The sequence below is a fragment of the Rhododendron vialii genome, chromosome 6a (assembly GCF_030253575.1).
Source record: "Rhododendron vialii isolate Sample 1 chromosome 6a, ASM3025357v1".
NCBI lineage: Eukaryota > Viridiplantae > Streptophyta > Magnoliopsida > Ericales > Ericaceae > Rhododendron > Rhododendron vialii.
In genome coordinates, this window is record NC_080562.1 from 16,759,804 (window position 1) to 16,777,043 (window position 17,240).

Below are 17,240 nucleotides of genomic sequence, written 5' to 3' on the forward strand. Positions count from 1 at the left end.
TTAGCCAGAACTCACTTTTACTTGTCTTGGCATAAAGTCGGCTATCTCGGGTACTTTGTAGCGCTATCCGAAGGTGCTCGTCGTGCTCCTCATGGCGACGTACTTTGCCTAATGATTCCTTTGTCCAAAAGCTCCTTCATTTGGATCTTGAGCTTTTTCAGCTCGGTCAGGGCCATTTGGTATGGCGCCATAGAGATTGGTGCGATTCCCGGTTAAGGTCCTATAGAGAAGCCTATTTCCTTTGAGGTGGTAAGCCAGGAAGTTCCTTAAGAAGAACATCGGCGTATTTGCACACGACACGTGGCAATCTCACTTCCCTTCTATCGGCTTCTCCTTACTGGAAACTAGTGGCCATCCAAGTAGTGGATTCTACCACCTTGATCTTTTCGTCGCCGAACTCGCTGTCCGTCTATCCCCCTTAAAAGGAATTGAGTCCCTTGTAGGGTATAAGCTGTCGCCATCCTTTGATGGCAGTCTATGACTGCACGATGCGCTGATCGCCAATCCAATCCTAGAATTACATCGAGATTCGCCATGCCAATCATTCTAAGATCGCAGATCAGACGCAAGTCAACTACTTGAGTTCGTACTCTCTACACACTAGACTAACAGCTATACTCCCCCCCAACGGTGATGTTACTTTCATACTCGTACTTAGGGGTCCTGTTTACAGTGCTAGAGCAGTCACGCAGGCAGTAAATACAACGGAATGCGATGCTAAAGCTTGTACGTAGGTACAATCATAGCGTACCTTGGATTACAGAGGAATCCTGCTCTCGTTCCTCTGTCCGTAGCGCAAAGATACGCCCTCCGGTGCTTTGCTGGATTCCCATGGGCTGTTTTCCCTTGTTCTGCCCATTCTGCTGCTGCGATGGGCCTCTAGGGTTTTGCTTCACAAAATCGGCTTGTCCGGGTTGTTGAGCTTTTTGATTTCAAAAGCTTCCATTCCCTCCTCTTTGAAGTTGGGGGCAGTCGCACTTATAGTGACCTATAGCCGGGCAGTTGAAACACTGAACTGTCGCTATGTCTCTACCACCTCTCTTTGGTTCACCACTTTTAGGGATAGCAGTCCTCCAAGGTTGGGTGCTTAGAGACGGGTTAGAGGATTTGGTGGGGTAGGGTCCACGATTGTCGTTGGGTGGTTGGGTTCGGATTGGTCCACCAGTGCCATCAGTAGCTTTCCTCCATCGGGTTTTGAAGTCCAATTCCTCACTCTCTAGCCGGAGTGCACACTTCACCACTTCAGCATAGGTGGCGAAGGCTTGAGCTACCACAGCCTTTCGAGCAGTCGTCAGCCCCCACTCGAACCTTCTGGCTTTCTTGTCTTCGGTTGGTATGGAGGTTAGGGCGTAGCGGGATAGTTCTTCGAATTTGGCCGCGTACTGGGTGACGGTCAGCGTTCCTTGCTTCAAGTTCAGAAACTCTTGTTCCTTGGCCAGGCGAAGAGGCGTGGGGAAGTATTTGTCAAAAAACAAGGCCTCGAACTGGGCAAAGGTCAAATTGGCTATGGTATGGGTGGCCTCCATCAGGTCCCACCAATAGCGAGCTTCTCCCTTCAGCTGGTAAGTGGTCAGAGCCACTCGATCTCCGTCTTGAGTAATTCCGAGAGTTCTGAGGATCATCTTGACCTCATTCAGCCATGTCTCAGCCACGACAGGGTTGGTGTCTCCGTGAAAGGTCGGAGGTCGGCATTTGCAGAATTCGTTCATCGCTCAAGCTCGGGTCATAGGTCCGTCATCGTGGTTTTGGTTTTGGCGGTTGGCGTTCACGGCGGTCAAAAACGCTTACACGATTTGGGCTAGGTCGGGGTTCACGTTAGAGGGTTCTCCGTTATCGTGTCCTAGTCCACCGCGTCAGCTCACCATCTACAAGAAATAATCGGAAGGGGAAGGTTTAGTCTACCGAATCGATTTCCCTTTTGTAAAAGGCGCTTCCTTCTAAGGGTCAAAAGTAGTTTAACAAATAGTATGCAACGGTACTCTTTTAAAAATAAAGCAGGTTTTTCATAGATAAGAATCATCATACAACATAAGCATAGAATTTTACTACAAGGCAAGTAGAGACACGAGATTTTTCCTAACACAAGTTGAAAACGATCCTATTCCTTAACATCCTACATCCCGAAGGATTACAACGGTTACTAGATTTATTCCAGGTGCGCCTAAGTAGTATCCTTGGCCTTCACAGATCTTTTGGGGTCTCGTCCTCCTCGAGACTCCCTTCATCCGCAAGGTTTTCTTCCTCAGTCACCTCATTGGAGTCCTTACCATCGACTTCTTCCTCCTTAACTCCAACTTCAAAGTTTTCCATTGAGGGTAGGACACCAAAGAACTCGCGAAAAGCATACAGGATTGGGAACATTTCAGGAAACCAAGGGTCCTCCTCCACGGGAATAGGGGTATTCTGCTACACCCTCATGAAATCTCGTTTTTCTGCGAGTATAGCAGCAATGAAGTCGGGATTCTCCACTAGTTGAGTTGTCATAGCTTCTATGGCGTCCTTGAGTTGGCGAGCTCCAACCAATAGGTTAACTAGGTGGTTCATTGTAACGCCCCTGAATTTTGGTCAATAAAAATTTCGTTAAATATTTGAATTTTTCTTTTTATTACTTAGATTGCTTTTAATATTTCCTTTTAAATTTCCATAGCTTGTCGTAATTACACTTTAGCCCTTCAAAGATCGTTTCTTGACTCTTAAGCCCTACTTAGCAAGTCTAGTTAGCTTCTAACCGGCTTGTTAGAGAAACCAAACTAGAAAGTCACATAGTTACTTTTCCCTAACCATAGATGGACCGTTTTGCCCATCTTGAACCTTTTGAACCTTTTCAAACCCAAGACTAGAAATTGTTTAATTATTTCTTTTATTGTTTTGATTTTATTCTTTATCCTTTGGACGATAAATGTTAGGGGAACTATTATCCATTGGATAATAGAAACCCAATTCTTTATAATAAAAGGATTTTTGAAAGATTTGAACAAAGTACTATGATCTTTTAAAAATAAACTTTTATAATTACTTTAAAGGTACTTTTCGATTATTTTACTAATACAAGTACCCTAGTAGCTATGGACCATTGGACGATAACCGTTAGGGTAATCTTTACCCATTGGACAAAAGCTTTTCCTTTATTATATTTGGCTAAGTACATATATATAAACACATGTGTAAATTTTAAAAGGACATGTAGTCTTTTAAAAGACTTTGTTTAGTATTTAAAGTACTCGTACCTTATTATCCTTTGGTTATTAACCGTTAGGGATTTTATTATCCATTGGGTAATAAGCTCATCTTTCAACTAAGTACTTAACCCATTAAACTAATATTTTGTTAAGATTCCCAAGAGTACAAAAGTACATTACTTTATTAATTAAAGTACTAGTACCTTTTAATTGTTTATTAGGTGAATCTTGACCCTAAGTTATTTTGGATTTCAAAGTACCAAAGTACCCATTATTTTATTTTGTGTTCTTGAACTAGTAGTACATATATATATGTGTATGTGTACCATGCAAGAGAGAGGAGAGAGAGAGCCGAGAGGGAGAGAGGGAGAGAGAGAGAGGAGGAGAAAGAAGAAGGATGTGATGTATGCCTTGACATTGATCTCCCTTGTACTTCAAATCTTTGGTGGTTATTATTCTTCCTAGCCAAATCTTAACTCCATCATCCTCCTTTGTACAACTTTCAATTGTTTAACACAAGAATCTTGTACCATTGTCTCCAAATCTTCCAACAAATCTTCCAAAATCCCATCCAAGGACTAACCTAGCCATGCAAGCCTACCATTTAGCCTAACCTAGCCATGCAAGCCTAGCAACTAGCCTTTGATCTTCCATGAGTGCATGACAAATGTCAAAGTTTGAAGTATGGAGAGAGAGAGAGGGGGGGGGGGGGGGGGCGGGGGGTGGGGCCGGCGGCGCGGCCTTGAGAGAGAGGAGAGAGCCAAGGTTTTGCCTATAAATAGCAAGCCATTCCAAGCATTTCAACTCACACCTTCACTTCTTGCTCTCACTTCTCTCTAGAAACCATTTCTGTTTTTCCAGGCAGCCTACTGCCCTTCGTAAATCCTCAGTTTTCCCCTGCTTAGGCTAATTTTTAGAACCAACTCCCTTCGTGAAAGTTGTAGAGCACTTCGAGACCTTAAAGTTAGACCCAAGAACCACCCCAATCAGTGAAGAAATGACAAAGATATTGTCATCCAAAGTTCAGTAAAAATCTCGGATTTCCATATCCAGACAGCTTACTGTCCCTTCTTTTATCCCCATTTTTCTCCTACCTAAAGTAGTTTCTAGGATCAACTTCCTTCACAAAAGTTGTAGAGCGCTTCTAGAGCTTCGATTTCGACCCAAGAACGATCATATTCGGCCAAAGATTGACTGAGTTACGGCCATCCAAAGTTCAGTCCAGATTTCCGAGTTTCACCACCCGTAGAATCTTCCAACTAGCTTATTCGGCCCCGACTAGTTTCGGATCAAGGTAGATTATTCTTACCCCTAACTCTAAGTTTATCCTTACTCACTTACTTACTTATTTCAAGTAAAACATATGTTGTTTGATCTTTAAGAAAGAACGGTTTTTAAAAGTTAAAACGTTACCATGTGAATCGAAGTATTCGTATTTCAAGAAGTATGAGCTTGCATACATAAATCGATTGTATTACTTGTGATGTATTATAGATGGATGATCTTGTTAGATTACAATGAATGATTCATGCTTACTTTGTCCTACCGCGGAGTCTTTGCATGTAAACGAGACACGAGAACCGAGAAAGTAGAAACATGACACCTAGGGTGTGGATAATGATGAGTTGTGTTTTGAAACCGCAATGTGGCCGGACTTGGTAGCCCATTGTGTGTATGGAAACCCACGATGCGGCCGGACGTGGTAGCCCATCGTGTGGATTGTGAAAACCGCAACGTGGCCGGACTTGGTAGCCTGTTGTGTGTATGAAAACTCGTAATGTGGCCGGACTTGGTAGCCCATTGCGTGGATTGTGAAAACCACAATGTGGCCGGACTTGGTAGCCCATTGTAAAGATTGCCAATGCGGCCGGACGTGGTAGCCTCATTGGTAATGTGGCTTGGTTATCCGCGGAGAGGAGCCAATGCAAGTTTTGAGTGCCAATGGGAACCCGGGACGGCGGAACCATTGTGAGGATACTCGGGAGACCGGAACAGCGGAACCGAGGTTGGGTGTGTTAAAAATGAGTTTCTGAAAAGGTGATACGTTTATGAAATGTGAAAATGTTGACACGGTCTACGATGAGTCGCGTAAGAGAAACAAAGAGAATCAACGACACCAACGATAGTTGATTAACGAATGTGGATGTGTCATTGTTAGCTGTATACACGTATCATGTGGAAATCGATGTTTTATTATAACCTGTTGTTTGTAAGTTATGGGTTAGTGGGTATGGGATTTTTCTATTGAGCTTTCGTAGCTCATGGTGTTACCTTTGGTGACCCTGACATATTATATCGGTGGCGACGCTGGTATAATGTGTCAGACTTTGTAGATGAACAATGTAAGCTGTACACCTTGGAGGCCTTTGGAGCTGAAGAGCTGGCTCAGATGGAGGAGCAGGCGAAGATGTAGTTAGGAACCTTAGTTCCGTTCCTTGTGTAATAAAAAGTACTCTTGTGAGTATTATGATGTAATAAGAGCCAGACTCCATTTGGTTTTATCAATAAAATGTCTTTTTAACGTACCCAAAATTCGGGGCGTTACAACTTGGTATCAGAGCTTTAGGTTCAAACCTCGGCCATTGGTAGAATGGGTAGAACCATGAGATAGTTTGACCGTTGCACAAACGTGAATTGAGTTTAAGTTTACCGTCCCAAATTGGGTGGAATTCTGTCAAAACAATCTTCGGATTGAAGCAAGGCGCGGAAATTGGCAGTACCGCTGAGCTGGGAATTCCCGAACAATTGGATGATGACTTAAATCAAGAATCGAAAGTGGAACTTAGAAACTCGAAAACATTTTTTTTTGTATTAAACCTTTGCCTAAAAACGTTGCTAATTGAGCAAATTTTATTTACTAGTTCGTGGAGGAGCCGTTCTTGAATAAATATTTTAAGGGACGAGAGTGGGAGCCTTGCACCGAATGGGTGCCGGGCATAGCCCCGTTAGGCCGGCAAACCACACTCCCCCCTAAACTTCAAATTTCAAAATTTTTACCTCCAAAAATTCATATTTCAAATTTTAAACTTCAAACATTTTCCCTCCTCCACCCACCTTTTCGGCCCCTATATATACCCCACCACCACTTCCATTTCTTCATCCTTCTCACCATCATAACCCCTCCAAATCCTATCCTATCAAACCAAGCCGAACCATGGCAACCCGACGACGAGGATTTCCGGAAGACGCCATATTCCGAGAAATTGAGCGAGCCGAAATAACCATATCAATCCAAACCCTATGGTTGCAACTCTTCACCCTCGTCTTGTTTTGTGCGGTACTCACAATAGGCATGCCACAGTGGTTCGCCGAGAACAACCGTCTCAACACCTTTTGGTACTGGGCTCTCGCCGTGATCGTCGCACTCGCCGCAGCCATAAAGGAGTACGAACGCCGTTTACGCCAAGCTTTGGATGAGAGATGGTAGAGAATCTCGAGGATGGGCGAGGCCCGAAACCAACGATGCCAATTAGGCATATCTTAGGCCGATTGTAATCCTTCGGGATGTAGGATGTTAAGGATTAGGATTGTTTTCAACTTGTGTTAGGAGATATCTCGTGTCTCTACTTGCCTTGTAGTAGAATTCTATGCTTATGTTGAATGATGTTCTTATCTATGAAAAACCTATTTTATTTTTAAAAAGAGTACCGTTGCATACTATTTGTTAAACTACTTTTGACCTTAGAAGGAAGTGCTTTTTACAAAAGGGAAATCGATTCGGTAGACTAAACCTTCCCCTTTTAATTTTTACTCGTAGATGGTGAACCGACGCAGCGGAATAGGATATGAGACCGGCGACTCCTCTAACCCTAATCCCAACCCCGACCTAACCCAAGTCATGCAAGCGTTCATAGCTGCCTTGAACGCCAACCGCCAAAACCAAAACCATGACGATGGACCTATGACCCGAACCCGAACGATGAACGAGTTCTGCAAACGTCGACCCCCGACCTTCAACGGAGATCCTAACCCTACCATGGCTGAAGCCTGGCTGAAAGAAACCAAGGTGATCCTGGACACCTTGGAGATTACCCGAAACGGAGACCGTGTGGCCTTAGCCACTTATCAGCTGAAGGGAGAAGCCCGTTATTGGTGGGAGTTAATGGAGGCCACCCATGCCATGGCCACCATGACATTTGCCGAGTTTGAAACCCTATTCCTCGACAAATACTTCCCTACACCCCTTCGCCTAACCAAGGAGCAGGAATTTATGAACCTGAAACAAGGGACGATGACCGTGACCCAGTAAAGGGTACATTTACTCAACAAGGGAGATAGCTAGGGTTCCTAACTACTGCTCCGCTTGCTCCTCCATTCTGGCAAGCTCCTCTGCTCTAAAAGCTTCCAAGGTATACATCTTACCCTGTTCATCTATGAAGTCTGACACATTATACCGGCGTCGCCACCCATATAATATGTCAGGGTCACCAAAAGGTAACATCGTGAGCTACAATGCTCAATAGGATAAACATTACCCACCAACCTTAAACTTATAGACGATTCAACATAATACATAAGATGAACGTCAACAAATAACAATAACACATCCACATTCATTGATTAGCGTTAGTGTCCATGTCTTTACGTGTTTCTCCTATGCGACTCGTCGTAGACTGTGTCATCCTTTTCATATACCGTTCAACCTTTCAAAAATCTTTTGTTCAACACACCCAACCTCGGTTCCGCCGTGTCGGGTTCCCGAGTATCCTCACAATGGTTCCGCCGCGCCGGGTTCCCATTGGCACACAATTGCATTGGCTCCATACCGCGGATAACCAAGCCACACACCCAACCTCGGTTCTGCCGCGCCGATCTCCGGAGTATCCTCACAATGGTTCCGCCGCGTCGGGTTCCCATTGGCACACTCACACACACAACTCACATTATGCAACCAAAACCGGTCATATTGTAGTTTCAAAATATTTCCTTCCTCGGAATACATTTCCTTTCATTAACCACACCCTAGGTGCCATGTTTTTACTTTCTCGGTTCTTGTGTCTCAATTCCATGCAAAGACTCAGCGGTAGGACAAAAGTAAGCATGAAACATTCTAACAAAATCATCCAATTCTATAATATACCACAAGTAATACAATCAATTCATGTATACAAACTCATACTCCTTGAAATATCAAAATACGAATACTTCGATTCACATGGTAACGTTTTAACTTTTGAAAACCGTTCTTTCTTAGAAATTCAAAACTACAACGTTATACTTGAGTAAGTAAGTAAGTAAGGATTTCCTTACCGTTCTTCTAGGCGGTAGTAACGGCTTACGGACGGTGATCGGCGGTCAGACGGAGTATCTTCCTATGGTATGCTTTCAGGAGCTTCGAAAGAGAGTGGTTTCTCTCGAAACTTCTTCTTGACTAACACTACTCTACTTTATGGATCGAAGGGTGGTCGGGTGGCAGTTTAGTGGCGGCTTTGGATGAGTTTCTTGAAGAACACAAGAAGAACTCAAGAACATGAAGAACAAAAGAAAGAACAAAGAAATTCTAGAGAGAAGTTGGAGCAAGAAGTGAAGGTGTGAGTTGAAATGCTTGGAATGGGGTCCTATTTATAGGAAAATTCTTGGCTCTCTCCCCTCTCTTCAAGGCCACCCCCCCCCCCTCTCTCTCTCTCTCCATAGCTCAATTTTTGACACTTGTCATGCAATCTTGGAAGATCAAAGCCTAACCCTAGGCTTGCATGGCTAGGATTTGTACCAAGGATTGGATTATGGAAGATTTTGGAAGATTTGATGGAGGGAAAGATATATTGTACAAGATTTGGTGTTAAACAATAATAGAAGTACAATGGGGAGATAGATTTTGGCTAGGAAGGAAGATACACCCATGGATTTGAAAGATGTAAGAAGATCATGGTGTGGTACAACCAAATCTCCTTCTCTCTTTCCTCCCCTCTCTCTCTCTCGGCTCACTCTCTCTCTCCTCTCGGCATCTATCTCTCTCTCTCTCTCTCTCTCTCTCTCTCTCTCTCTCTCTCTCATATATATAACAAGAAAGAATAAGAAAGTACCAAGGTACTAGATTTTCCAAATCCAAAATCCCATTAAAGAAATCCAATTAGGCACATGTTATAATAAACTAATGGATTATGTACTAAACAAATCTAGGGTTTAGATATACCCCAATATTTTAATGCATAAAAGTACATGGGAATCCAAATCTTGATTATTAAAACAAAGTCTTGTACTTTGTTGGGAGATTAAGGCTATTACCCAATGGGTAATAATTCCCCTAGAAGGTAAAGACCAATGGATAAAACAAGTACAAGTACTTTTATACTTAAAATAAGATTTCTTAAAAGACTACATGTCCTATATGCACTTTAAACAAAATATAATAATGAAAAGGTTATTAACCAATGGACAAAAGTTACCCTAACATTATGGACCAAAGGATAAAGAATAAAGTAAGTTTGAAGTGACAAGGTTGGCTTCTAGGAAACAAGGTACAAGATTCCCTAGTCACATCGGTACTTTATTGGTCAAAAGACTCTATTACCCAAGGGTCGCTAACTTCCCTAACAGTTATTACCCAATGGGTAAAGGATCCAAGGAACTAGGTAGTTGGTTTCTAACTAAACAGTTTAGAATCTAGTTCTATGTGCTCAGGAAACTACTTAGCCAATGGTTAAAATTTAGGGACGAAAATCTAATTATCACGAAATAACGAAAATATAGAAGGAATATAAAAAGTAGAAATAAAATTCAAATATTTAACGAAATTTTTATTGACCAAAATTCAGGGGTGTTAAACGCTAACCCATAACTTACAAACAATAGATCATATACAACAGATAGTAATAATAACACATCCACATTCGCTATTCAAACTATCGTTGGTGTCAATGATTTTCTGAGTTTCTCCTACGCAACTCGTCGTAGACCATGTCACCATTTTCCATTTCTCATATACCATATCATCATTTCCAAAAATTATTTTTTACACACCCAACCTCGGTTCCGCCGTCCTGGTCTCCCAAGTATCCTCACAATGGTTCCGCCACACCGGGTTCCCATTGGCACACAAAATTTGCATTGGCTCCTCTCCGCGGATAACCAAGCCACATTTCCAATGAGACTACCACGTCCGGCCCCATTGGCAATCTTCACAATGGGCTACCAAGTCCGGCCACATTATGGTTTTCACAATCCACGCAATGGGCTACCAAGTCCGGCCACATTGCGAGTTTTCATACACACAACGGGCTACCAAGTCCGGCCACGTTGCGGTTTTCACAATCCACACGATGGGCTACCAAGTTTGGCCACATCGCGGATTTCCATACACACAATGGGCTACCAAGTTCGGCCACATTGCGGTTTCAAAACACATCTCATCATTATCTACACCTTAGGTGCCGTGTTTCTACTTCCTTGATTTTTATGTCTCGTTCTCATGCATAGACTCTGCGGTAGGACGTTCACATACGTACTCATAAATCATTCATTTCAATCTTGAACCTAATCTAGCAAGATCATCCAACTCAATATTACTAATCGTGCTCAAGCATAACACCACATGTACGGACGCCCTTGGAGTGAAAAATCACTTATGCTTTATCACACAACAAGTAATACAAGCAATTCATATATACATGTTCATAACCATTCTAAAGATCAAAATACAAATACTTCTAAACAAACGATAAGTTCTATCTTTCGAAACCCGTTAAGGATAATCTACTTATACTTAGGGAAGTGAGTAGAGGTATTCTACCGTTCTTCTTGGCGGTAGTGACGACTACGAAATGTAAGTTGATAATCGAACGGAGTGACTTCCTACGGTAGGCTTCTGATAGCTTCGAAAGAGAAAGATTTCTCTCGAAACTAGATCTTGACTAAACTACTTAAACTTTTTTGGATCGAAGGGTGGTTAAGTGGTGGTTTAGTGGCGGTCTTGGATGAGTTTCTTGAAGAACACAAGAAGAACTCATTATGCACACACAGGACCTAACAGATCAGCCAACACCTGGATTTGATGCACATGATGCACAAAGATATAGCCGCAACTTGTGAATTCAGTTCATGACAAAGGCATTAACAAGCACACTTAAACAAGCAATTTGGACAAACAAGTTTAGCCACCAGCTTACACAGCTATCAATCACCACAGAAGCAGTAACATAAAAGTATAGCAACAGCAATGGTACTGTAACATACCCAACACAATGCAAGATCATGGCCTTGGAACATCCCACAAGGAGATGAAGAATGAAAAGTACAACAAGATAGACTGTCCAAAAGCAAACAAATACATCTATAATACATGCAAGATAACTAATACTAGATCATACGAGCTTACTTTGAGGAACCAAAGAGCCGATTGCCTTATCTACTGATCCTACTACTCCCTTGAAGCCTAGCTCACCAACAATCTATAGGCAATAGGAAGGACCTCAACTCCCTCGGCTCTCCCTCACAAAATGACTCCCACTAATTATTTCCTCCACTCACAAAAAAAGTTGGAGCTCAACCACACCACTCACGGTTCACACATATGCTAGCTCACTCAAATCATCCAAGGAGCTAAAACAACTGCCAAGCCTCCTAAACTAGAAGCAAAAGAGAAAGAACAGGAATAAAGTGGCACAAAGTTTACAAGATAATTACCTCATAATAGAAGTACTAGTCACTAAGAACCTTACAGAATCCTCCTTAGTAACTTGTCAACACTAAAACCAGATATCTTAAAGATAGCATATTGGACAGTTTGGAAAACAAATGATGCAAATGTCAAATTATATATCAACATGCAGTTAGGATGAGCAATTTACTTTCAGCAAAGGTCCATGAATTAACAACCTGATCTGCTTGAAATTGTGGCAGTTTGGGTAATGATAGAATACGTACGGTGTTACTCTGTTGTATGACGTTCTAGTTTCTAAAACTTGTTCTTGTCTAGAGTTAAGGTTTCGTGTTTGTTCAGGCGTTACTTTGAAACAGATGATGTGATCAAAAGCAAAGTAGGGATTTCATTGATAGAATCGAGAAGACCCGGGAGTTCATACACTCGTTGTAGACACCCCAATCTGGGCTTCCAGATTAGTTTACTTTTGGTTTTTGATTCCCCAATGATGAAACGGATCAAGAACACCCCGGGAATGTCGAGTGTTTGAGCTTTGAGTGTTTGCAAAACCCTTGAACCTAATCTAGCCAAAGCCAATTCAAAAGCCAAAAACCCTACTGGCACACGTTGGTTGAGAGCCTGCGCACACAGATCAACTTGATAGGTGTTGGTCAAGGGTCAAAGCTTGACCGTTGCCCAACGTGTGAGTAGGTGGCACACGCGCACGCTGCTCCCAAACCCGCACGCGCGGGTCAAGCTACCAAGTGTGGTCAATAGTCAAAGCTTGACCATTGACCCATGCGTGCCAGGGCGCAATACGCGCGCGCCGGGAGTAACCCACGCGTGCCGGTTAAAACCTGTCCCCATCACCTTTATGGGTTGGTAAGCTTAATCACCAAGCAACCTCAGCTAGCCTCGTGGACTAGCTGAGCTCCTCTCTTTGTAGCTCCATACCTACCTCATCTCTCCCTATATATACCCCCCATGGTTCATCCATTAAAAGGGTTCCAAAAATTTCAAAGTTACAAAATACACACTTTGGGTGACATACAAACCCTAATCTCAAGAGCATAGCTTGTTCTTCCTCCTCCTAACACCTCAATCAAACCTCAAAGCTCAAGTACTCTGTCAAACTCAATCTAAGTATAGCATACCTACTATTTTTTATTCTGATCCCTGAGTGGGGTGGCAAGGCCAAGGCTGGTAATCAATACCAGTCCTAGTCCTAAAGTTGGCAGAGTTTCAACAACTGTAGTGGTAAGAACCAGCGCACGCTGGGGCGCCATGCACACGCGCCGGTCCATAGTATGTGAGCACTACTCTGTGGATGCGCTCGCATGTCAGCGTGGGGATTGGTGTCTTGTTGTTTCTATGCATTTCTTTCCATATTCACCACTGCAAGTATGCTAACAACATGTTAACTGTTTTTCTTTGTTAGAAATGCTAGTTGCATTTTAATATGTATATCTGCTGCTGTGGAGTACCCCTGGGATCATTCTGGATATGTTCCAAAACCCATAAACATGTAAACCATACACTTGTTAAATGGTATGACACGTGCGCGCCAGGGCGCAACACGCGCAAGCCTGTCTATCTCTGACTAGTGAGTGGCCTTGCATGGGTATATTGGCCTTAGGCCACTGTTTTATCCCCACACTATTTATGAGGTGTTTTGTTAATTTGTAAGGCTTTTTAGCCTATATTTTGTGTAGTTTTAATCGCAATAAACTACTTGGTTTGTCCTGGGTGTGCACTGGTCATTTCTAGAGCCCAGAGGGTTGAGAATAAGAGCTATGGGCTTAGGCTAACTGGCGCGCGCATGTCTTGTAGTGGCGCGCGCAGGTGTGAGCAACATGTAGTGACCTGTTTAGTGTATGCTGGTTTCTTCCTGCGCACGTCACTCCAAAACAGTAGCCTTCCAGTCAGTTTAAACTCCCATAGGAGTCTGTTTTCATCTTATACTAACTGCTTTCGTATCCATGCTATCAATCACATCTTGCAAATTGTTACAGTCTTAATCCCCATTAAACTGTTCCCTCGCCCTAAATAGAATTGATTAATCAAACAAAATCGCAAACGTTTTCGCAAATGCTTAAGTAGAGACCGATCTCCGGATTAGGCGAGAGGGGTGCCTTAAAAACCCTTCCCCTCTCATAACCTGACTCCCGAACCTAGATATGGTTATGACGAACTGGTGTTTTCACTTTTTCAAATCAAATAGCACAGCAAATGCTTCGAAATATGGTTCCTTGGGTGTTGGACCTTCAAACCCAAGTGGCGACTCTGTATTCCGAGCGCTTGCCCTCCGTGCTCGCGCTCCCTCGATTTTGGGCCTTGCTTTGGGACAGAACGGAATCCTTCCTGAGGGCATGCTGCCCATAGTGGCGACTCTGCTGGGGATATCGAATCAAAATTGGTCTATAGTGAGCTTCACGCTGCTAAAGAAAGGATTGGTGATTTAACAGAACCTCGTGTCCGGCCATCCCGACTGGGGCTTTTCCGATTGTTCTGTAACGACCCTGAATTTTGGTCTGTAAAAATTTCGTTAAATATTTGAATTTTATTTGAATTACTTATTTTCTCTTGAGTTGCTATATGATTGCTTGTTAATTTTCGTCGTAGTTAAAATTTTGCTCTCGACTAGAAATCCAACGTGACCAATTTAGTTAATTTCCAACCGACTACTTGGAGGAACCGAGCAACCAACTTACCTAGTTACTAGTGGGACCTTTTGAACCCTTTGGACCTTTTGAACCCTTTGGACCTTTTGAACCTTTGCCATTACCCATTGGTCCATAATGGTTAGGGTAATCTTTATCCATTGGACAATAGGCTTCCATTTAAATATTTTGGTAAAGTACAAGATATAGTATTTTAATGGTTTATAAAAACATGTGCAAAGTACACTTATTCTTTGTTTATTGGGGATTCTTCCACCCCTCCATTATCCATTGGTTAATAACTACAAGGGTAATTTTTGTCCATTGGATAATAAACTTTTTATTCCAAAAAATACATGTAGTTTTTTTAAAATATTATTTTAATGAAAGGTACTTGTACTCTTTTGTCCAATGGTTATTAACCGCAAGGAGAATCATTATCCATTAGGTAATAACCGCTAGGGAAGTTAGTAACCATTGGGTAATAAAGTCTTTTGACCAAATAAAGTACCGATGTGACTAGAGAATCTTTCAATAAAGTTGATGTGACTAGTCAAACTTTTCAAACCCTAGAAATTTCTTATTTATTTCTTTTTATTAATTTGGTTTTATTCTTTGTCCATTGGACAATAAATGTTAGGGGAACTATTATCCAACCCAATTCTTTATATTAAAAGGGTTTTTGAAAGATTTGACAAGTACTTTGATCTTTTAAAAGAAATGACATTTATAATTATTTTGAAAAGTACTTTTGATTATTTTTTCTAATAAAAGTACCATAGTAACTATTGTCCATTGGACAAAGATTGTTAGGGAAATCTTTACCCATTGGACAAAATCTTTTCCTTTATTATATTTGACTAGAGTACATATATATAAACACATGGGTAAATTTCAAAAGGACATGTAGTCTTTTTCAAAGACTTAGTTTAATATTTAAAGTACTCTTACCTTATTATCCTTTGGTTATTAACCGTTAGGGATTTTATTATCCATTGGGTAATAGCCTTATACTTTCAACCAAGTACATGAATCTATTAAACTAGTCTTTTTCTTAAAAACCCATGTGATGAAGTATTTTTATTTTAGTACAAAAGTACTTAGTAGCCTTGTAGCCTTTAAAGCCTAATATTCTCCTAAGTACTTTGTTATTATTTTGTATTGGGGTTTTGTACCCAATTGGATTTATTTATTGGGGAGTTGATCTTCCTAGATTACAAAGTACCCTAGTTTATTTATTTTTTTGTGGCATGTGCCTAATTGGATTTCTTTATTGGGTATTTGATTTTGAGAATCTTTGTACTTTGTACTTCCTTATTCTTTCTTGTTATATATCTATATATATGTGTGTGTGTGTATGTACTAGAGAGAGAGAGAGAGAGAGAGAGAGAGAGATTGCCGAGAGAGAGAGGGAGAGAGACCCGAGAGAGAGAGAGAGAGAGAGAGAGAGAGAGAGAGAGAGAGAGAGAGAGAAAGAGAGAGAGGAAGGAGAGAAGAAGATGGGTTGTACCTTGACTTGACTTTCCTACATCTTTCAAATCCTTGGTGAATCTTCCTTCCTAGCTAAGGAACTAGCCCTCCATTAACCTCCATTGTACTTCTATATTTGTTTAGCACAAAATCTTGTACTCTTGTCTCCAAATCTCCAAACAAATCTTCCATAAATCCCATCCTTGGTACAATCTAGCCATGCAAGCCTACCTTTTAACCTAACCTAGCCATGCAAACCTAGGGTTTAGACTTTGACCTTCCATGAGTGCTTGACAAGTGTCAAAGTGTGAGGTATGGTGAGAGAGAGGGGGGCCGGCCTTGAGAGAGGAGAGGGAGCCAAGATTTTTCCTATAAATAGGACCCCATTCCAAGCATTGAACACACACCTCCCATTCTACAACTTCTCTCTCTAGAATTTCCTTGTTCTTTCTTTGTTCTTCCTTTTGTTCTTCTTGTTCTTGAGTCCTTCTTGAGTTCTTCAAGAAACTCAACCTAGGCCGCCACTAAGCCGCCACTCGACCACCCTCTCGATCCAAAAGTAGTAGTAGTAATAGTCAAGTAGAAGTTTCGAGAGAAACCTTTCTCTTTCGAAGCTACCGGAGGCCTACCGTAGGAAATTACTCCGCCCGACCACCGACGTACTTTCCGTAGACGACTACCGCCAAGAAGAACGGTAGATTATCCCTATCTACTACTCCTAATTATATGTAGTTCATCCTTACATACTTATCGTTTGTTTATAAGTATTCGTATTTTGATCTTTAAGATAGTTATGAGTATGCGTATATGAGTTGCTTGTATTACTTGTGGTATGTGATAAAGCATAAGTGATTTCACTCCAAAGACGTCCGTACATGTGGCGTTGTGCTTTGAATAAAGCATAAGTGATACACTCCAAAGGCGTCCGTATATGTGGCGTTATGCTATAAGTAGTGATTGAGCGTGTTAAAGTAATATAGAATTGGATGATCTTGTTAGAAAGATACGTGTCCTACCGCGGAGTCTTTGAATGTAAACGAGACACGAAAATCGAGAATGTAGAAACATGACACCTAGGGTGTGATTAATGAAAGGAAATATTTTGAAACAACATAATGACCGGTTTTGGGTGGCATTATGTGAGTTGTGTGCATGCGTAAACGAAACATTTGAAAAGGTTGAAATGTTTTGGAAACCGCGATGTGGCCGGACGTGGTAGCCCATCGTGTGGATTTTGAAAACCGCAACGTGGCCGGACTTGGTAGCCCGTTGTGTGTATGAAAACTCGTAATGTGGCCGGACTTGGTAGCCCATTGCGTGGATTGTGATAACCACAATGTGGCCGGACGTGGT

General features: G+C 41.9%; 1 protein-coding gene across 1 annotated transcript; it reads right to left on the minus strand.

Annotated features, from left to right (window-relative positions):
* Nucleotides 1–932: 932 nt before the first annotated feature.
* LOC131328453 (uncharacterized) lies at nt 933–1,709 on the minus strand. The gene has a single exon (XM_058361396.1). It carries the CDS (start codon nt 1,707–1,709, stop codon nt 933–935), a length of 777 nt encoding a protein of 258 aa, XP_058217379.1.
* Nucleotides 1,710–17,240: the final 15,531 nt, after the last annotated feature.

Excerpts from the sequence above, each read along its gene's own strand:
- LOC131328453 (XM_058361396.1), bottom strand. The coding sequence starts at position 1,709 with ATGAACGAATTCTGCAAATGCCGACCTCCGACCTTTCACGGAGACACC.